This window comes from Chiloscyllium punctatum, chromosome 41 (assembly GCF_047496795.1).
Source record: "Chiloscyllium punctatum isolate Juve2018m chromosome 41, sChiPun1.3, whole genome shotgun sequence".
Taxonomy (NCBI): Eukaryota; Metazoa; Chordata; class Chondrichthyes; order Orectolobiformes; family Hemiscylliidae; genus Chiloscyllium; species Chiloscyllium punctatum.
In genome coordinates this window covers 29,302,855-29,323,527 of record NC_092779.1, presented here as the reverse complement: position 1 = coordinate 29,323,527, position 20,673 = coordinate 29,302,855, and the positions used below count along the sequence as shown (strand labels likewise).

At 41.7% G+C, this 20,673-nt stretch overlaps 1 protein-coding gene across 1 annotated transcript in view; it reads right to left on the bottom strand.

Moving 5' to 3' along the window:
* LOC140464963 (genetic suppressor element 1-like) overlaps positions 1 to 17,099 on the bottom strand; it is a 305,622-nt gene extending 288,523 nt beyond the window's left edge. Inside the window, exon 1 of the mRNA XM_072560646.1 lies at positions 16,964 to 17,099. Within this exon, the coding sequence (XP_072416747.1) occupies positions 16,964 to 17,042 (79 nt within the window). The 5' untranslated portion in view covers positions 17,043 to 17,099. The remainder of the gene's footprint in view (positions 1 to 16,963) is intronic.
* Between the last annotated feature and the right edge of the window lie 3,574 nt (positions 17,100 to 20,673).

Sequence of the window (20,673 nt, the reverse complement as noted above, 5' to 3'; positions counted from 1 at the left end):
AGACAGAGATGAAGTGTATTTAGGCTGTTGGGCCCAATTGGTCCATATCAATGTTTATGCTCCCCTTGATTAGAATAGCTAACTCAGAGTGAAAAATATTCAAGAACCATACCTCCACTGGTCTCTGGAGAAGGGAATTCTATAGGCTAATGACAGTCTTTGAGAAAAAAAATCAATTCTCACATATATGGCAGACCTCTTGTTTGTAAATGGTGTCCCCGAATGATTATATTTCTTATATTGGGAATGAATCCTCTCAACATTAAGCTCCCTTCGATAAGGGGAGGTAGTGGCAATGTCACTGGGCTAGTAATCCAGAGGCCCAGGTTACTGCTTTTAAAGTATGGGTTCAAATCCCACCATGCCAGCTGGTGGAATTTAAATTCTGTTAATAAATCAGGAATTCATTTCAATAAATGGTAATGATAACACCATTGCTGATTGCCATTAAAAACAGAAGTACCTGTTTCACTAGTGAATGAAATCTGTCATCCTTCCCTCATCTGATCCACATGTGACTCCACATCCATAGAATTGTGGCTGATTTTTAACTGAACTCTGAATTATTTTACTTCATTCATGGAATGTGGGTGTCACTGGCTGGGCCAGCATTTATGGCTTATCCCTAGTTGCCCTTAAGAAGGTGCCTCTAGGCAGGAAATTTGAGGATTTCGACCCAGCAACAGTGAAGGAACAGTGATATATTTCCTAGTGAGGATATCGAGTAGTTTGGAGGGGAACTTATGGGTAGTGATATTCCCATGAATTTGCTGCACTTGTTCTTCCAGATGGATGTAGTCCTGGGCTTGGAAGGTGCTATCTATGGTGAATTTCTATAGTGCATCGTATAAATATGGCAGGCTACTGCTACTTAGCTTTGATAATGAAAGGAATGGATGCTTGTGATACAAAACCAATCAAGCAGGCTGCTTTGGCCTGGCTGGTGCCAAGCTTGTTGAGTGTTGTTGGGGCTGCACCCATCTAGGCAAGTGGGGAGTATTCCTTCAGAGTCCTGACTTGTGCCTTGCAGATGATGGATGGGCTTTGGGAGTCAGGAGATGAGTTACTTGCCTTTGACATGCTGTAGTAGCAACCGCATTTATATGGTAAGTCCAGTTGAGTTTCTGAGTTTCTGGTCAATGGTAACCCCTAGGATGTTGATAGTTGGTGGGGGGGGGGTGGGGGGGGGGAGCGGGGAGTGGTTTCAGTGATGGAAACACCATTGAATGTCAAGAGGCAGTGATTAGATCATCTCTTATTGAAGATGGTCATTGCCTGTTATTTGTGTTTTACTTACAAATGTTACTTGCCACTTGTCAGTCCAAGCCTAGATATTGTCCAGGTCTTGCCACACTTGAATATGGACAGCTTCTGTATCTGAGGAGTCATGAATACTGAACATTGTACAATCATTGGTGAATATCCTCACTTCTGACCTTATGATGGAGGGGACATCATTGATGACATTATCCTGGGGGGAGGTTTTGCAGAGATGTCCTAGAGGTGAGATGACTAACCTCCACAACTGCAACCATCTTCTTATGTGCCAGGTATGATTTGAACCAGTGAAGGGTTTGCCCCGATTCCCATTGATTCCAGTTTTGCAAAGTCTCTTTGATGCCAAGCTAGGATGAATGCAGCCTTGATGTCAAGGTCTGTCACTCTTCCCTCACCTCTAGAATGTAGCGATTTTGTCCATGTTTGAACCAAGGGTGAAGGAGGTGAGGAGCTGAGTGGCCCTGGCAGAACCCAAACTGGGCATCACTGAGCAGGTTAATTCTGAGCAGGTGCTGCTTGAGAGCACTATTGATGACTCCTTCCATCACTTTACTGATGATTGAGAGTAGACTGATGGGGTGGTAATTGGCCGGGTTGGATTTATGCTGCTTTTTGTGGACAGGACAATTTTTCACATTGTTGGTTAGACGCCATGTTGTAACTGTACTGGAACAGTTTGGCTAGGGGAGTGGCAAGTTCTGGAGCACAAGTCTTCAGTACTTTTGCCTGAATGTTGTCAGAACCCATAGTCTATCTCACAGCACCTATTGCCTCTGACCACTTCTTGATACCACATGGAGTGAATCAAATTGGCTGAAGACTGGTACCTGTGATGCTGGGGACCAATGGAGGAGGCCGAGATGAATTATCCACTTGGCATTTCTGGCTGAAGAGTGCTGTGAGAGCTTCAGCCTTATCTTTTGCACTGATGTGCTTGTATCTTTCATCGTTGAGGGTGGGAATATTTGTGGAGCCTCCTCCTCCAGTCAGTTGTTTAATTGTCCACCACCGTTCATGACTGGTTGTGACAGGACTGCAGAGCTTAGATCTGATCTAATGGTATGGAATCGCTTGGCTCTGTCTAACACTGAGGTAAAAACAATGACTGCAGATGCTGGAAACCAGATTCTGGATTAGTGGTGCTGGAAGAGCACAGCAGTTCAGGTAGCATCCAAGTAGCTTCGAAATCGACGTTTCGGGCAAAAGCCCTTCATCAGCCCTTCATCTGTCTAACACTTGCTGTTTATGCTATCTGGTATACTAGTAGTCTTGTTTGGTAGCTTTACTAGGTTGACATCTCATTGTTGGGTATACCTAGTGTTGCTTCTGGCATGGTCTCCTGCACTCTCCATTGACCCAGGAATGGTCCCCTGGCTTGATGGTAATGGTTGACTGGGAAATATGCTGGGCCATGAGGTTACAGATTGTTCTGAAGTACATTTTTGCTACTGTTGATGGCCCTCAGTGCCTCAACAATGCCTGACTTCGAGTTGCTAGATCTGTTTGAATTCTGTCCCATTTAGCATAGTGATAGTGCCACACAAAACAATGGAGTGTAGCCTCAACATGAAGCCGGACTTCATCTGCACAAGGAACATGCGATGGTCGCTCTTACTGATACAGTCATGGACAGATACATCTGCAGCTGGCAGATTGAACAAAATGAGGCCAAGTATGTTTTTTCCCTCTTGCTGATTCTGTTACCACCTGTTACTCTCCCAATGTTGGCAGGAGGCCTCAGATTTTAGTAATAAGCATTTGCAGGGTTGGCAGAATTATTTCTGAGAGAAAGTGAGGACTGCAAATGCGGGAGATCAGAGAAGCGAGTGTGGTGCTGGAAAAGCACTGCCGGTCAGGCAGCATCCGAGGAGCAGGCGAATCAACGTTTCGGGCATAAGCCCATCGTCAGAATTGAAGCTTGTGGGCTGGGGAGGGGGGGTGCTGAGAGATAAAATGGGAGAGGGTGAGGTTGGGGGGAAGGTAGCTGAGAATGCAATAGATTGATGAAAGTGGGGGAGAAGGAGGGTAGTGCAGATAGATGGGAAGGGTGGTGGACAGGTTAAGAGGGTAGTGCTGAGTTGGAGGCTTGAAACTGGGATAATGTGGGGGAAGGGGAAATGAGGAAGCTGTTGAAATCCTTATCCCATGTGGTTGCAGGGTCCCAAGGCGGAATATGAGATGTTCTTCCTCCAGGCGTCAGGTGGTTAGGGTTTGGCGATGGAGGAGGCCCAGGACCTGCCTGGCCTTGACGGAGTGGGAGAGGGAGCTGAAGTGTTCAGCCACGGGACAGTGGGGTTGGTTGGTGTGGGTGTCCCAGAAATGTTCTCTGAAACAATCCGCAAGTTGGCGTCCTGTCTCCCCAATGTAGAGGAGACCACATTAGGTGCAACGGATACAGTAGATGACATTTGTGAAGATACAGGTAAATTTCTGTCGAGTGTGGAAGGATTCTTTGGAATCTTGGACAGAGGTGAGGGGGGGAGGTTTGGGCGCACGTTTTGCACTTCATGTGGTGGCAGGGGAAGATGCCAGGAGTGGGTGTGGGCTGGTGAGGGGCCTGGATCTCACAAGGGAGTTGTGGAGAGAATGATCTCTCTGGAACGCTGATATGGGTGGTCAGGGAAATATATCTTTGATGGTGGGGTCTGTTTATAGTGATGAAAATGGCAGAGAATGATGTAATTTTTACAGAGGTTAGTGGGGTGGAAGGTGAGGACCAGGGGTGTCTGTCCTTGTTGCGTTGGGAGGGGTGGGGTTCAAGGGCAGAGGTGCAGGAACTGGAGGAGATGCACTAGAGGACATCGTTGACCATGTGGGAAGGGAAATTGCGATCTTGAATGAAGGAGGCCATCTGGGATTTTATTCGATGGAATTGGTCATTCTGTATGATGCAGCAGAGGTGGAGGAATTGGGAATAAGGGATGGAGTTTTTACAGGAGGCAGGGTAGGAGGAGGTGTAGTCTAGGTAGCTGTGGGAGTCATTGGGTTGGTAGTAGATGTCCGTGGTTAGTCAACGCTAGACATGGAGATGGAGAGGTCCAGGAAGGGGAGGAGTGTGTCTGTGATGGTCCAGGTGAATTTGAGGTCAGAGTGAAAGGTGTTGGTGAAGTTGGTGAACTTTTCAACCTCCTCGTGGAGTACAAGGTGGCGCGATGCAGTCAGTCATCGATGTAGCAAAGGAACAGGTGCCGGTATATCTGTGGAAGATAGACTGGTCCACATATAGAACATCTGGGACCCATACAGGTGCCCATGACTACCCTTTGGTTTGGAGGAAGTGGGAGGATTGGAAGGGGAAGTTGTTTAGGGTGAGGACCAGTTCAGCCAGATGGATGAGGGTGTTGGTGGAAGGGTACTGGTGGGGATGGCCTGGGAGGAAGAAACAGAGGGCTCGGAGGCCTTCACGTGGTGGATAGATGTGGCAGAATTATTTCTGCCATTGATTTTTCCTGTGCATAGGTTGATGCCAAGTGATCTGTCTGGTTTCATTTCTTTGTTGAGACTTTGTAGCAATTGCTATAACTGATTGGCTTGCTGGACCATTTCACAGGGCAGTTAAGAGTCAACAACATTGCTTTGAATCTGGAGTTAGCCAGACCAGCTGAGGATGGCAGATTTCCTTCATTAGCGAACCAGATGGGTTTTTTCGGGCAAATGACAATGGTTTCATGGTCATTAGTAGATTCTTATCTGCAGATTTTTCAAAAAAATTTAATTCAAATTCCACCATTGGCACTGGTGGGATTGAAACTTGGGTCTTCCGAACATTTGCTAAGTTTCTGGATTAATCGCCTAACAATAATATTACCAGTCCAACAATCCCCCAGTGCAGTTAAGTTCAAAATCACATCTTACCTTTAAATAAAGGAATAGAAAATAAAATTATAATGTCCGTACTAGCATTTTATAAAGTGCTGATTAGACCTCAGCTCCAGTATCATTGCTAATTCTGAATGCCACACCAGGAAAGATATAAAGGTCAGAGAGAACGTATGTGGTACTGGGTAAGATTTGTTTGAGGTAGTCTGTCACCAGACCTCATCTGTTTTTGCTTTGTCTTTGACCTATCTGGTGATTTGTGGTAAAGAATACACCACTGTTGCGTATCTATAGAAGAGACACTGTTCTGAGATAACAAGGTGAGTTATGCATGATAGCAATAAATAATATTGCTCAAGCAGAATTACTAAGAGCTCAGAAAGCTGGTCCAAGGATCCTGCTCCCTTTGAAAGCTGGATTGGAACTCCTTGTCACACACAGTTGTGGTGGGCCCATTAGTAGAATGTGTTGGATCTAGGTTAATGTGAACATTAATGTCTTTAGAACCACTGGATGGAATTTATAGGGGCGTGAAGGACATGAACTGTTGGGAACAACTCATTGCATTTTCAAACAGACTTCTGGGCATCAAGGTGGGATTCGTGCTCAGCAACTGTGAGGTGCCTTTGACTGGGCGTTTATTGCTGATTATTGGCCTCATTAATTGCACCTCACTAATGTGCAGTTCCACAAGGAATCTTGATGTTGATAATTTCCAACACAAAGGTCAGAGTGAAAACTGGCAAATAAAGCTCACTGCTTGTTCCTCCAGACTGCTATGTATGGCATCTGACATCAACATTTCAGGGCACCTGCCACACCACCTTCCCTCCCCCATCGACAGATGCTGGCATCCAAACCCTGCCAGGATCCTCATGGCACTTCTTCAATCCACTGATGCCTCTGCTCCTCGAAGCTGCACTTTGAGGCACACTGGGAATTAGTATTGCTCTATTGCCTGCAGGGCCAGGTACCCAGCTCAGAGATTGGACCAAGCTGTATCTCTGGGCTTTTCACTTGCTTTCCTAGCACTCACAAACTATAATTCTGGATTAGTGGTGCTGGAAGAGCACAGCAGTTCAGGCAGCATCCAAGTAGCTTTGAAATCGACTTTTCGGGCAAAAGCCCTTCATCAGGAATAAAGCTTTATTCCTGATGAAGGGCTTTTGCCCGAAACGTCGATTTCGAAGCTACTTGGATGCTGCCTGAACTGCTGTGCTCTTCCAGCACCACTAATCCAGAATCTGGTTTCCAGCATCTGCAGTCATTGTTTTTACCTCACAAACTATAAGCCTGGCTAGATGCTCACGGCATCCCTGTCTTGCAGTTTTGATCTTTGTCTGCTAATAACATCATCTGCAATCAGACTTGCTCAATGTAATAGTACATTGATTTGTTCATCATCAGTCTTGAGGTATAATTTTGAGATGATGCTGTATTAGAAGAACTGTCACCTCCATGAAATCTAATTGTTATTCTGCATGGTTCACCTCTGATCTGGAATATGCTGGGAAATATTTGAAAGGGACCTAAGGGGCAACTTTTTCACGGAGAGGTTGGTGTGTGTGTGGCATGAGCTGTCAGAGGAAGTGGAGGAGGCTGGTACAATTATAACTTTTAAAAGAACATCTGAATGGGTACATGACTAGGAGGAGTTTAGGTGGATATGGACAAAATGTAAATGGGACTAGATTAATTTAGGACATCTGGTCGGCACGGATGAGTTGGACCAAAGGGTCTATTTCCTTGCTGTACAACTCTGATTCTATGTAATTTCAATATGCTGATCAATCTGTTTACCGAAAAGATATTTAAAATCTGTATAATTTCAATATTGCTTTGAATGTACTGTTCTTTAAACTTGTACTCTTGTATTCATCAAATTGAATGACTCGGCATTTGCGAGAATGTTGCAGTTATTTTCCACTCAAATTAATGACGTCAAATGGCTTTGGATAGGAGAACAGTTCTGAACATTGAAAGAGATATCAGATTACCTGACCTGGCCTGTCTGAATTGGCGTAGCTCATGGAGTCCCAGTAGCACCATCACTCAGCAGTTGGAGCTTCTGGGACACAAGCCAGAATGGGCACTAGATTAAATGAAGTCTTGGATTTTTGGGTCAGGAGAATATCAAGCTTCCTGGCAAGAAGTGGGAACTTGGGTGTTGAGGGCCAGGGCAAGATCACCACACCCAGGGCTGTCAATGATACAAATATTTCAGCAAGAGGCCCCGTGCAATCTCTTCCCTAAATTCCCACAAAGTTCTGGGATGCACCTGATCAGTTCCTGGGCATTTATCTATCTTTACACATTTTAAAATCTCCAGCACCTCCTCTTCTGTAATATGGACACTTTTCAAGAACATCACTATGTATTTTCCCAAGTTCCCTAGCTTCCATGTCCTTCTTCGCAATAAATATTGATGTGAAATATTTGTTTTAGTATCCCACCCATCTGCTGTGGTTCCACACTTAAATGGCCTCGTTGATCTTTAAGGGGCCCTATTCTCTCCCTAGTGACTTTGCCTTTAATGTATTTGTAGAATCTGTTTGGATTTGCCTTAATCCTATTTGCAAAAGCTATCTCATGTTCCCTTTTTGAGGGAAATGTTTTTGCTTCAATAATCACTGAAGGTAATTCAGATGACAGAAACCAGGAAAGTATGCAAGAAGATGCTGACATGGAACAGAAAAATGAGCAATACAACTCACTTCAGATCACTGATCGATCTTTAATTTATATTATCCAGGCACCATGCCAGCCTGGTGAACGTCTGTAAAGATTCTTATCAATTGGCATGCCCATAAAGACTCTTAACAATTTTTAAACGTGCACCGTAGAAAGCATTCTATCCGGTTGCATCACTTTGTATGCCAACTTCACTGCCCAGGACTGTAAGAAACTACGGAGAGTTGTGTACAGAGCCCAGCCCATCACGCAAACCAACCATTCATCAACTCCATCTACATTTCTCGCTGCCCTAGGAAGGCAGTCAACATCATCAAAGAGCCCTTCCACCCTGGTTATAATTTCTTCCGACATTGGGCAGAAGATGCAGAAGCTTAAACACGTGGACCAACAGGTCCAAGCACAGCTTCCTCCCTGCTGTTATCAGGTTTCTGAAAGGACCTCTCAAATTTCAAGTCTAATATTGATCTAGCTCTTTGTGTACCTTCTCTGCAGCTGTAACATTGTATTCTTCGTTCTCTTCTATTACCCTATTCACTTTGTACGGTATGATCTGCCTATACTGCGCACAAAATAAAAGCTTTCACTGTAAAAACTGCAGATACTGTAAATCAGAAGCAAAAAAGCAGAAATTGCTGGAAAAGCTCAGCAGATCTGGCAGCATCGGTGGAGAGAAATCAGAGTTAATTGAATGATCCTTCCTCAGAACTGATGGTAGTTAGGAAAACAGTTTGTATACAGAAAGGTGGGTGGAAAGGGATAAGGAGTGGGGATAATAGGTAGGGGATACAGCCCAGAAACAGAAGAACAGTTGGGCAGAAAGGAGTGAAGTCGATATTGAGTCCAGAAGGCTGCACTCACTGCATCTAGGTACACGTGACAATAGTAAATAAATCAAATAAACTGAATAAATTGAAATCACACAGTTAAATTTCATGTCAGATGATAAAATGAAAGAAATTCAAGAGGAATATATGAATTTAACGAAATCATCGCATTTATGATGAGCTTGCTGTCTTTAGAATACTAAATGATTTATTGGCATTGAATCAGAGAAGGATAAACTGACATAATTTACATAAAAAACACTTCATATTGAACATTGTTCAATTGTTGAAGGTCCAAGCACCTTCAAGCGTGTAATCAAAAACAGATCACTCCTCTTTGGGTGACAAACTCCATCAAGTGCACAATTACCTTCAAAATGTTACATAAACAATAATAGGCTTACACTAGAGGGAGCTAAAACTTTGCACAAGAGGGAGTTGTAAAATGTTGACAGGTTTTACTCTTTACAAACAGCTGTGCATTGCTAGAGCGTTGGGAGTAAGTTGATGGATGCAGAGAGGGGTAAGTGCAATTTGAAAACAAGAGGTCGCATTGGCTGCTGAATAACATCTGAACAGCTAACAGAGATCCAGTACAGCAACAAGAATCTCCCTTCCCCTTTAGGCCTGGGGGACCATTTGGAAAGGATGGTGAAAAATAGCTTCGCAAACCTTCCAAGATTGTCCATTCTACGGGATAGATCGGATTATCAGGCCTGCTGACACACGGTGGGGCTGGAACTGCCTTTATAAACTTCCATTTACATTATTACTTCTGCTTATAGTGTGGAAGCAGACCATTTGGCCCATTGAGTCCATGCCAACTCTCCAAAGAGCATCCCACCTTATCCTTGTAACCCTACATTTCCTATGGCTAATCCACCTAACCTGCACATCCTTAGACAACATGGGCAATTTAGCATGGCAAATCCACCAAACGTTTGGACTATGAGAGGAAACCAGAGCACCCAGAGGGGACCACGCAGACATGGGGTGACTATGCAAACTCCACACAGCCACCCCAGGGTAGAATTGAACCTAGGTCCCTGGCGCTGTGTGGCTGCCACATCTTGATACCAGAAAGCCCCAACTAGAATATTTGACTTGTTATTTAACAATGAGATGAATTATATAAGTTAAAGAAAACTTGCAAAAGTATTGAAAGAAAAATATTATTGAATAATATTTAAGCAAAAATATTTTGGAATATATTTATAGTATTAACTGTGCAAAACACCAAGTAAATTGCACTCATTCAATAGAGGAAGATACAGTATATAAGTGGTTTCATACAGTTTCATGATATCCTGTAATTCACAGGAGGTTATATAAACAATAAAGAAAAGCAACGTAAAACTTGACACATCCATTGATGCTTACAATGCTGCGCAGAAATGAAACTTCAGGGAGATAAAGATTTGGTTTTCAGAAAGAAGGAAAATCTGTTTGACTCCAGATTTAACACATGTTGGTCCAGATCTTCCAGTAAGTATTGATGACACTCATGTTGCTGTTGCCCAGAAATGTTTTGGCATCCTAATCTTTTTGGGAACTTGCAGCCAGGACTTTTGATCCCAGGTGAAGTCTGGGGTCAGTGCAGCCATCCCCAGAGAAGACAAGTGAACACAAGGAAAATAGGTGTAGAGAGGGCATGCCTCCTTCTCATAGTGGCTGCTATATTGGGTTAAAATTGAAAGATCACAGGTTTTTCAGTGATTGGAGTGAGTGAATGGGTAGGTGGGTGTTTGCGGAGGTGAGGCACTGGGTCAGGTCAGAGGGTAGCAGTCAGTTTGGGTCAGGAACATAAATGGCTTATCTCAGAGTCATACTTAGTATTAATCAGCATCGGATCTCCAGGGTTAGTAGTCTCACATGTGCGAGTCAAGTCTCTGACAGTGAGCTCCGCATCATAGATTTTTGTAGTGACTCCTAGACAGCAGAAACCAGTCCATTGCAAGTTCAAACTTTCAGTTTCTAAAATTTCTTCACAAACTGTCTCTGTCTATCTCCAGGCTGGCCTGGTTTGTGCAAGTAGTCAGCTGATTCAAAGCCACCCCACATGAAAGTTCCGTCAAATTTGAATGGTTATTTGATGCCTTGGGTTGAGCTAAGGATAAGAATGTCCAAATTCAAACAATAACGAAACCAAGACTGCTATATTGGGAAAAATGCTGAGTCAGCAAATGAACCCCAAGACAGATTTTAAACCAAAAAACAGAGAGAAACACTAAAAGCACAGTACAGAAAACACAGTACAAGTGTGCAATGTTAAAAATAAAGTGAAAAGACAAATGAACAGCAGAAGGACGGATGTCAAATCCTCTACCATGAATTGGAAAGCCCCAAGTGTACTACTTGAGTTCAAATTTTTTAAACAAAGGCTAAAGCTATGCTTCATAGACCAACAGATGCAGAACTGGTCAAACCAGCTGTCATAATATTCATAGCTGTGGCTGAAAGTTTACATAGAGTCAATAATCTGAAGAGCAGAAAGATCCCACAAGAGTAGTGGAGTCCGTGATTGTCTAATCTATTGAAGCATGCAAACAGACCATTTGACAAAGAAAGGTTGTAGCATTTGAAAACTGCTAGTAAATGGCTGAAAATATAACATCGCTGCAGCTGGACACCAATATTTGCAAGCTGTCGATGCAGCAAATAGTACAGACACTGTAGTCAAAACACAAAAACAAGCAAGCAAGTTATGCAACAAGTATGGTATATCCACCCAGTTTTGTGTTTCCCTCTCCCTCCCCCATTGTGTTTTTTTTATTTCCTTTCTCCCTAGCTTCTCTCTTTTTCTTTCCCAGTCTATGTTTTTTTCCTTCCTCTCTTGACCAGTTTATGTTTCTTTTTCGCTACCTTTCAGTTGATGTTTCTCTATCCCTTCTAATTTGTGTTTCTCTTTCTCTTTTCCAGTTTGTGGTTCTCTCCAGTGATTTGTGTTGACTCAGATGCCGCCATCATTAAAACCAGCAATGAAGTATTGTGTTCAAAATAATGGTGTGACCAGTAGGATTTAGACAATCAATTTGATGACCAACTATGAAATCAAGTGCACAGCAAGGCCCACCCTGTGCTAAGAAAAGGGACCAAAAATTCAATAAGCATTCATAATTGACATGGGGATTGCAGTCCACAATTAACTGGTGTTTCACGTGAAAACAATGTTGCTACAGGGAAAATTTGCACGGTCTTCTCATTTCCATGATAGTGGAATGAAGCTCAGCCCCATTTGTGGTCTTAATTCCTGTAAGGCTTACATCAATTGAAGGTTCTTTTATGTGGGTGGGAATCAAGTCAGGAACAGGAAGAAACTTGAGTAATAGTGCAGGTCTGAGAGAGGGTGTGGACAAAGTGCTGGAGGCCTTAGTTCTGAAAGTTAAAACTAAGGTTATGTATTTTATCTGCAGAGGCTAGAAGGCCCTTGAGCCAGAGCTTGAAATACCTGGGAGACAGATAGCCACAGAAGTCAGAACCAAGAGTCAAATTTGGATGCAGTGGAGCAATTTCAATGATCTCACTTGAGTGATCAGGACCAAGGAATGTATCTTAAAATATGTCCTGCTAACTGCATCTTCAACTTTATACTACTAAATACATCGCACACTCACCACAGACCCATCAACAGCAATCAAGACTCAAGTTTAACATTTTGACACTCTACCCAACCCATGTACCACGACAGCAAATCTCTCGCACACACTCCCCCCCCCCCCCCCCACCTCACTGCTTCAATCTTCTTCCAGCTAAGTCGGCCTACCACCCAAATGCATTGCATTTTCTGACACTTTCCCCTTTGCAGGTCAAGCTGGCTCATAATATTCAGCAGCAAAAGCGAAGCAGTGGAAGACACCACGTAATTACAATGGCAGAAAAATAGATCAAGGCCAGCAGTATCATTGAATCCAATGATAAAAGCATGATTCTGCTTTTTCACTTCCTGAAATCTAACTTTGCACTTATTCCAGAATGTTGTAAACATGCACCTCTGCTTTCCCCTGCCCTTGACCTGGGTGAAGTTATGCTTTCAGGTGCGCAAGCACCACCATTGGGTCAGCTGGTGGTCCTTGAGATACAGTGGAAGAGCTGACCTTTTCTGATTTACAATTGCGTCAGCATCTCAGAATAATGTCCCTATTCTGCCAACATTTCTGTGTGTAGCACTAGCTAAACCAGCTGTGATGGCAGCCCTAATAATGAAATTTTTTACATTGAAATAATGTAAAAGAGGAGTCCTGAAGATTTCGAACAATGAGGCCACAACTATTGCCTTTGGTAACTTGTCTCAAGAAAACTTGCTCATACACCGTCTTAGAAACAACTGGGCCTTGTGGTTTGTATGGATGCCTTCCTTATGTTTTGCCATTGTTGTTTCTGTCAATACCCATCAGTCTATTCTGCGTTATAAAACATGATTAGCGTATGTTTTCTCTCTTTTTGTAGTTGTTATTCCCATCCAAATGCAAATTTTTGTGGGTGAAACACTTGTCATTTGATCTGACACCCAGTTCTAGTTCATGTCCATACCTTAGAAGACAGGTTAAGGATTAAATCTTCACATATGAAGTTAAAAGGCACGCAGATGTGATGTGTGTGTCTTGGGGGGGGGGGTAGAAAATAGAGTGTGTGTGGCCTTTCACCTCAGGGGGAGGTAACTGGCAAGAATTCAGATGTGGGCAATGCACAAGAAAAGTCTGATGGGCATGCACACCAGCATTCATGTATCAGCCAGAGAGACTGTTGTCTTTGAGAAGGTGCATGGAAGATTCCTGAACCAATTTACCAGAAGCTTTCAGGCAAAGCTTGAAATGCATGTTCACTGTGAAGGATTTGTAGCCAAGTCCACTTGTGGACCCAATTAAATTTGAGCATCTTAGAATCAGAGCATCCCTACAGTGTGGAAGCAGGTCATTCAGCTCATTGAGTCCACACCAACCTTCCGAACAGCATCACACCCAGACTGATCCCCCCACCCTATCCCTGTTATCCTCCATTTCCCATGGCTAATCCACCTAGCCTGTACATCCCTGGACACTGTGAACAATTTAGCATGGCCTGTTTGCCTAACCTGCATATCTTTGGACTGAGGGAGGAAACCTGAGCACCTAGAGGAAACACAAGCAGACAGTTGCCAGAGGCTGGAAATAAACCAGGGTAGGGGGTTGGGTCTGGGCGGGATGCTGTTCAGAGGATCAGTGTGGCTTTTAATGGGCTGAATGGCCTGCTTCCACACTATAGGTATTCTATAATTTAGTAAATGTAGGGATGCACATTTTTAAAAGCATCCTTTTATAGCCATATATGCATGCATACACATGAACAAATCAGAATAATCCGGTTCAGTCAAATTTTAAAACTTCATGTATATGCTGCAGTGTTTCTGTCCTGCAAATTCCACGATTGGTCACTCACGGCCCGAGACCCATTGCCTGAGGTGATGTTGGGCTCTCCCTGGATCTCCAGAGGCCGAGACTCCATAACGCCCATGAAAAACCATGCATTAACTTCTCTTCTCCACAAATACTGCCTGACATGCTGAGTAGTCCCAGCAATTTGCATTTTTCTTTCAGATTTCCAGTATCAGTTGAATTTTGTTTTAGTTTATTTGAGTAGGCATCTTATAGTGCCATAGTCATAGAGTAACACAGCGTTGAAACAGACCTATTTGTCCAACCAGTCCACACCAACCATGTTCCCAAACTAAACTAGTTCCATCTGGCTGTGTTTGGCCTGTATTCGTCCTAACCTCTCTTATTCATGAACTTAACTAAATATCTTTTAAACATAGTAACTGTACCCATATCCATCACTTTCTCTGGCTGATGATTCCACACGCAAACTACTCTCTATGTAAGAAAGGTGCTCCTCAGGTCCTTTTTAAATCTTTTCTACTCTCACCTTAAAAATACGCCGCCTAGTTTTGAACTCCCTCCACTGTAGGGAAAAATCTCTTGTCATTCACCTTATCTATAATGCTCATGATTTGTAAACCTCTATGAGGTCACCTCTCATCTTATGAATTCCATGTGCTCCAATGTATAAATAGCATTGGCAGCATACCTCCTTTCTTGTAACTTCTGGAGGATTCCTATGATGACTTAAAGTCTTTGCTGCAACTGTCCCAGTGTAAATGTTATTTATCTTGGCGAGCACAAAGCTAGGTCGGTGAACCAGTTGGAGAATATGGCTATAAGACTAAACCAATTGATACAATGGATAACCACAAGAGCATGTTGTACCGCACATACATAGGAGGCTACATCAGGTAGCATAAGAGTAGTAAATTCTCTTGTAAATTGGTGAGAAATGTGTTTCCCTCCCCAGTACCACAATGCCCTTTTTAAATGACCTAATCTTGAGTGGTTGCTGGGATCACCACTCCCAAATTACCATCCACGTCACATACCATCTTGACTTGGGATTGTATCACCATCTCTTCAATGTTATTGGATCAAAATCCAGGAATTCTCTCTTTCTAATAGCATTGTAGTGTAACTAAACCAGATGGACTGTTGCAGTTCGAATAATGGGTCAGCACCACCGACTCAGGAGCAGTCTGGGATGGGCAACAAATTTTGGCCGGTGATGTGCACCTCTCATTAAAGCATAAAGAAAAATATTTTCCCAACTGAAATGGCTCTTCTAACCTGGAACATTTTTTAAGATTCCCTCCAGTGTGCACACAGGCCCTTTGGCCCAACGAGTCCACACTTACCCTCTGAAGAGTAACCTACCCAGACCCATTCCCCTACCCTATATTTATCCCTGACTAATGCACCTAACACTATGGGCAATTTAGCATGACCAATTCACCTGACTTGCATACCTTTGGACTGCAGGAGGAAACCCACACAGATGTGGGGAGAATGTGCAAACTCCACACAGACAGTCGCCCCAGGCTGGAGTCAAACCTGGGTCCCTGGTGCTGTGAGGCAGCAGTGCTAACCACTGAGCCACTGTGCCACCGCAAAGCTGTTAATATCCATGGAATTTATCAGTTACATATTTTTATCCTAACCATCTCACATTTTTGCTAAATTGTATAGAAAATGGAGAATGAAAAAAAAAGAGAATGGGGTTATAGTAAAACTGTAGGGTTACAGCCAGATGTGTGCAGTTGAAATAGGCTGTAAAAATTGGAGTCTATATCAGACGCATGCAAATTTATATTCAGAGGATACAGAAAGCTATGAGCGCTAAAGGACATTTAAAGAGATATTGCGAGGCTGTGTGCACAATAAATTCCAAACATTAAATTCCAAATAAGCATGGAAGGCATGTGAAGGAAGAAGAGTTACAATCCCAAAATCCTTGGAAGGAGATAGCATTAGGAAGCAAAACTTACTGATTGGATTTGGAAATAGGAGAGATGAGATTTTATAAATAAGTTGAAAGTTTCTGTGGTGAATTATTTCAATATTCCACCTATCAGCGTGGCCATTTGTACCTTGATTAATGGCTGAATTGTGGACAACTTTTATTAGTTGTGTGCTTTAACCAGAAGCATGTTTGTCATAGACCACAACTTGAATCATTTTTAATGCAAATTTATTTTAGATTTCAAAGTAGGCAAGGAAGATGACATGCATTTTAAATGTCAAGTTCCCTATTCCCTTAAAACTCCAGTTATTTATGAACCCTGGTTTCAGTTCCAGTGCTTCACCCAGCTGAAACCAAATGCTAAAAAGGAAATGAGACAAGCAACTTATAGTCACAAAATACAGAAGCTGGGGATGCTTTCTTAGACACTTTTATGCATTCAAACATAAGCTAAGCACAGCTATGTGGTTAGGTACACCCTTTCTTTAGTTTAGTTCTCATCACTGACTGCTTCCTGTAAAATAAACCACACAGCCGGAACAAGTGTCGTGCAAAGATCATCTTGCTCAGACCCGATAGCAGAAAGTAGAGCTTAACCACACACCCACACATGCACACACAGAATTGATAGGATATATTCCTCAGATGAAATCTAATAATAGAACAAAAGTTACTAAGAAACAGAGCCATATAACTTTTTCTTTAATAAGGAATATCGTAGCGATTCTCTTTCATCTAAGCATTTGAGTGGATTACATTGTTTTATATATGTTGTCCAAAGTTTCCCTTTTGCTCGCCTGAGAAAAAGAATGTTGACTATTCTATTCTACTCACAAATACCTTCAACCTGTCTACATGTAAAATATATGGAGAAATGCTCTGAATTATAACCAGCAATACATGTCACAACCTAACAAATAACTAATTTGTCAAGACAAAGGTACAAGTTCCATTTGGTCATTTCAATATTACCCCAATGGTAAACTGTTGACTAGTTATTGATAGTGTAAGCATTAAATTTGTACCTCCTGAAGATCGGCGTAGATTTCTCCTGGGATCCCTCAGTTTCATTTGAAGATACATGGCAGTGTAACTAGATGCCATACTATATTGTGAAAAATCAATGATTTCTCCTTTTTCTAGCTTGGGTGCATTCAATTTGATAGAGTCATGTCTGTCCTTGTTATGCTGAATACTTCTGTTCTGCTTGACTAAGACCTTCCGCAGAACAGGAAATAGCCCTCTCCTACCTAATTGGTCAGAATATGCTTACATAGCACCAACAGTTTCTTGATACTGATAATTGTTTTGCAGTTAATGGTAGCAGTACAAGTTCACTCTTTTACACCTATTTTATTATCTGTTGATGGCTTAGCACATTTAAGCAAATGGTTAAAGCATGGCTAATTTGTTTCAGGCATCTATTCACACCAATTAATAGTAACAGATGAAAAAAAACTCCTGCGGTTAACTATAGAAACAGCTTAACCCTTTGCAGATGTATCAATTTTAACCACTTGGCCTCCTCATTCTGATAGCTAATGAATTTTAAGAATCAGCCCTCATTGGTACAGTCTTTGCCTGCTAGAGAGTATTGGTCGTAGCAGCCTGCCCTTTCCCAAAGCTGGGTCTGTGGCAACTTTGCAGAGGGAAATTTGAGATCCGTTTTGAAGGGAGCTTACATTCCTATTTGTAACATTGGTCTCTGTCATCATTAATGTCTCAATCTGTAAGGTGTGTTGGTGGTTTCCTGATGCCTTTATGGTGGTCCTGGCTGAAGAGAACAGGAATGGAGGGAGGTACTGTCCATCAAATGGGAAAACGATTCCAAAAAAACAGAATGTGTAATGGGTCTGGAGAGAAACTGTCAATATCAGCATCACTCCCAGGTTGCATATTATACAGTCCCCTCGACTAATTTAAACGGAAAAGAACATGAGGGAGGATATATGAATGCCAGTCTGTAATGACATGTTTACTGCACATGTTTACTGTATCCATTTGATAATTTTATTGAAAATATACTCAGCAATATTTAAGTGGCACATTTTTCTCTTCAAATTCCCAATACAGTCAATTCCCACTTTTCTTGCTCAAGGGAGGTCCCTAATGTGATCTAGGCACTTCATTAAAGAAAGAACATTCAAAAATCATCTCTTCCCTCACTCTTCAGTGCACTTATGAATAATAACTGTATAAATGAATCAGCAAAATTCGGGAAGCTGTATGTCTTTGAACCCGTTTCCCTGCAGAAACCAGAAGAAAAGAAGTGGCAGTACAGTAGATTCTAAACAAGAATAAATTATCCAAAATATTATTATTACTGCTCATGTTTCACAACCTCTACAGCTACTTTGACATTACTCTAACTTTCTTACACTACAGACTAAATTTCTGGACAGTACCAACTACTCTGAGAGAGCCTCTGTTATGTAACAAAATTGTCTTCTTTTACTTGCATTTAACTACTAAAATTGCCCCACACCGTGTCACTGAAAGAATGTGTGTGTGTTCTCTTACTCCCTGTGATCAGTAGATTTTGAAGGAAAGAAATATGTATGAAAAATAATAATTCAGCATCAAGCTTTCCTGAGTTTAAGACTAAAGAAGCCTACTTATTCTCATACACTTACCCCCAAATGAAATGCAACGTTGTATATATTTAATTCTAAACATACTCTTCACACACAGGGATTAGATAAAAGTGAAGGCAATGTACTTTTACAAATCATATTTATCTCAGTTTCTAATTTATAATCTCTAATCTCCACATGACAGACTTATAGTGCCAATATAGTTTTGATGCTTTAAAGTTCAAGTTCTCTGAATTGAAAGATTCTCAGAAGACTATGAGGTTTCTTGTAGTCAAATTTCTACCGGTTGGTTCACAGGTGAACATTCAACTGGACAGGTCACTTGTTTTGGTTGTCTAGTGTTTTGAATCTTATTTTAGTTCTGATTCAGACTAGCTGTATTGTTGCTTTCCTAGTTACATTTTCAAATAGCTCTTAAATGGCCTTTCAAACAACATGATCGCCTCCCTATGAAACTTTCTAAATTCAAAGTTTTTTTTCAAATAAAATGTGGTGTTCATGTTGATCATACATCTATGGCATGGCTTAACACCTCTGAGGGTTTAAGACAGCCAGCATCTGTGTTTTAGAATGACCCGTTCAATTTGATAATGCCCTTTTGATTGGTTTCAGAAAAGAGCATTGACTGATATCAGTGTGGATTGTTCATTTGCTTATTCTTGAGACAGGGGATGGCCTTAAGCCACAAAATAAATCAGATGTTTTCAGGTGATCATCCTTTCCAGTCTTTTTGTGTCCAGTTTTTCAAATGCAAAATAAATTTCAAGTTCAGAATAGACATGGCAGTATTTGGCATGAAATACAGGGATTTTGGCTGTTATCACAATATCTGTTGCCACCTTGTTAATGATTTTGTAGTAGCTGTTTAAGGACAAAGGAGTTATTTTATCCTATTTATTCAGTAACTGTATATTTTTGCCCTTTGGACATTTTGGAGTAGAAATTGGCATATATGTGGCTGTTAACTGGAAGTAAAAATGCTTGCAAGCAGTAACAATTCAGCAGTGAGACAGATTGCTTTTCAATAAATGTACTTTTTTTTTGATTGAACAGATAAAATGTGTGTTAAGATCCTTAAATGTGAGAATAATGCCTGATATGGAACTAATCGACAAATTTCCAGTGACTTTTATTCCAGTGTTAAGCCAACATCTATTGCCTGACCACAGCACCAATACAACAATAGTAGCTATCGAACATAGAACAGTACAGGACAAGAACAGGCCCTTTGGCCCACTACAACTGTGCTGATTATATTGCTATGCTAAACCAATGATTCTCAACCATTTTTCAGCCACAGCTCCCCTAGGAGCTTTTCTCAGGTCCCAGGACCCCCCTTTCAAATAGGGACACAACACAAATAGACAGACAGAAAATAATTTATTATCGAACACCAAGAAAACTTGAACGTTCTGACATTCTGGACAAAACTGAAAAAAAAAGACTATATAAAATTAAGCATCTATCAGGCCTAATATGATCCTTGAGCTTGGTGCTTTTCTGTAAATTTCATAGTATCGGGCTCCAGATTAGACAATGACAGTCGGAGGTCAAACCTCTTGTTGAGTTATCAATTCTGTTCCTGGATTTTGTCAAGGAAACAACTTTGCAAAATCCACTCTCAGCAAATATGTTGAGGGAAAGGCAATAAAAAATATCTGGGCTTTACCCACAGTGTTGTAAATTTATTCAGCGATCACTCAATCCAAAATTCTTTTTGAAAGTGACTGAACTGACAATGTGCAGTTGTATCACTCTGAAGATCAATCAACCGCTCTTGAATTTCTGCCTTAACTTGGGTGGGTTATGCTTCAAATGGATTCAAAATCCAATCCGGAATACCAAGGTTTAACAGGTCATTAAATCTTTCTTGCATTTCCTTATGTGTTTGCTCTAGACATTTCACACTGGGTCATTATCCTTCAGTGTCTCAGTATTCATCTTCAGGTTTGGAATTGTAAAAGTTCTTGACGTCCCATGTTGTGCCAGTAGACTTCGAGTTTCTTAAGGAAAGAAACAATGGCTTCCTTACAATCTATGAGGTTACTGTTTTTGATCTGTAAGGTCTTGTTTAACAAATTAAGTTTCTGAAAGCTATCTGCCAGATAAAATATGTCCACCTTAGCATCAGCCCAGAATGT